At 42.4% G+C, this 2,117-nt stretch overlaps 1 protein-coding gene across 1 annotated transcript; it reads right to left on the bottom strand.

Annotated features, from left to right (window-relative positions):
- Positions 1-449: 449 nt before the first annotated feature.
- LOC145795716 (uncharacterized) lies at positions 450-1,205 on the bottom strand. Its single transcript, XM_082880603.1, has one exon. The coding sequence runs from the start codon at positions 1,203-1,205 to the stop codon at positions 450-452; it is 756 nt and encodes a 251-aa protein (XP_082736729.1).
- Between the last annotated feature and the right edge of the window lie 912 nt (positions 1,206-2,117).

Here is a 2,117-nt window from a genome sequence, read left to right as displayed (position 1 = left end):
ACAAACTCATCCAAATAAGGCTTAAAGACACGATTCATCAAATCCATAAATGTTGCTGGCGCGTTGATAACTCCAAAAGGCATAACTAGAAATTCATAATGACCGTATCGGGTTCGAAAAGCTGTTTTCTCACCATCATCAGCTTTAACCTTCAGTTGATGGTATCTGGATCGTAAATCAATCTTCGAAAAGACTTGTGCCCCTTGTAGTTGGTCAAACAAATCATCAATCTGCGGCAGTGGGTACTTATTCTTAATTGTTACTTTATTAAGCTCCCTGTAGTCTATATATAATCGGAGTGTTCCGTCTTTCTTTTTCACAAACAGAACTGGTGCACCCCATGGAGAAACACTCGGGCGAATGAACCCCTTATCAAGTAAATCTTGCAACTGAACCTTTAATTCCTTCATTTCAGCTGGTGACATTCTATACGGAGTCTTAGAAATGGGTTAAGTTCCCGGCTCTACTTCAACTGTAAACTCAATTTCACGGTCCACTAATTCCCCTGGTAATTCTTTCGAAAAAACATTCGGGAATTCACAAACAACTGGAATCATATCGATACTCCCATTCATCATTGGCCCTTCCAAAACACTGCATAAATACACCTGACACCCCTTCTGAATTAATTTACATGCATTTGCTGTAGAAATCAAATAAGGAGGAGGAGTCACCTCCTGTCCCTGAAAAATAGACTCTGATTCTCCCGAAGGGTGGAAACTGATTTGCTTAGTCAAACAGTCTATAGTGGCACCATATTCACTCAACCAGTCCATTCCCAAAATAATATCAAAATAAATCATATCAAGAGGTAACAGGTTGGCATAGACCCGGACATCCCCATTGAGGAGTTCACAAGCAAAATATACAGAGGTACAGATCATAGAATCCCCCAAAGGTGAGGACACACATAGCATATAGGATAATACTTCTTCAAATCTATCTAAATATTGAGCAAATAATTTTGATACAAAGGAATGGGTAGAGCCGGAATCAAACAATACATGAGCAGAATGACCGTGAACAATAAAAGTACCTGACACTACTGTCGCCGCATTTTGCAAATCCGCCGGGACCAATGCAAACACCCTGCCTTGTCTCGCGGTGTCCTTATTGTTAGCAGGTTTGGCAGCCGACTTGGTGCTGGAAGCTGGTGCAGATCCTACTGAACTTGTAATACTTTTATTGTTATTCTGTTGATTCATTTAAGGACAATCCCTTACCAAATGACTCGTTTTGCCACATCGAAAACATGCTTCAGATAATCGATGACAAATTCCACGGTGCCTCCTTCCACATTCTGAACACACAGGGGCTGAATCTTGAGTAGAAGTGGTAGTGTTGGAGATCCCTGAATTTTGCTTCTTGTTTAGCGGAGCACTTGACCCCCTTGACAATTGATTATTCTACCTCTTTCCTCTCCATTCAGAAATCCGACTCTGAGCATCAAGGTTTCCCTCTGTTATAACAGCCCTCTCCAACACATCCACATAGGTAGGTAGCTTTAACATATTGACTTTATCAAGGATAGCACTCCGTAATCCCCCTTCAAATTTCGGTGCCGTCTTATAATCCATATCCACCATCTGCGGTGTAAACCGAGCGAGTTCTACAAATTGAGCTTCGTACTCCACTGCAGTCTTGTTCCCTTGTCGAAGAGTTTCAAATTCAGTTACTTTCTTGTCTCGCACACTCTGAGGAAAGTACTTATCATAAAACAATTCCAAGAATCTACCCCATGTTAACCCTTGTTGCACAGTTCTTGTAAGCATCCACCACTTTCGCGCACGTCTTCGAGAGTGAAGGCAGCCAATTGCACTTTTTGATCCTCGGTATAGGGAAATACTTCAAACATTTTTTCTATTCCCAACACCCATGCCTCAGCTTTCATTGGCTCTATTCCTCCTTTGAAGGATGGTGGTTTCATCTTTTTAAACTCCTTTGTGAGTGTAATGGCTCGGTCCTCAGCTTGCAAATCTTGTACCACTGGTGGAGGCACCGGTGGTGGGAGCGGTTGAGGCTGTTGCTGTTGTTGCCGTAAGGTTTCCGCCATTTCCATAATCATTCTCTCCATCCTATCCAACCGTGCAGAAGTGGCATCTTCCGGGTCTTCCGTT

Source organism: Camellia sinensis, chromosome 1 (assembly GCF_055761805.1).
Source record: "Camellia sinensis isolate YWXY chromosome 1, ASM5576180v1, whole genome shotgun sequence".
Classification (NCBI taxonomy): Eukaryota; Viridiplantae; Streptophyta; class Magnoliopsida; order Ericales; family Theaceae; genus Camellia; species Camellia sinensis.
This window is presented reverse-complemented; position numbering and strand designations above follow the sequence as displayed.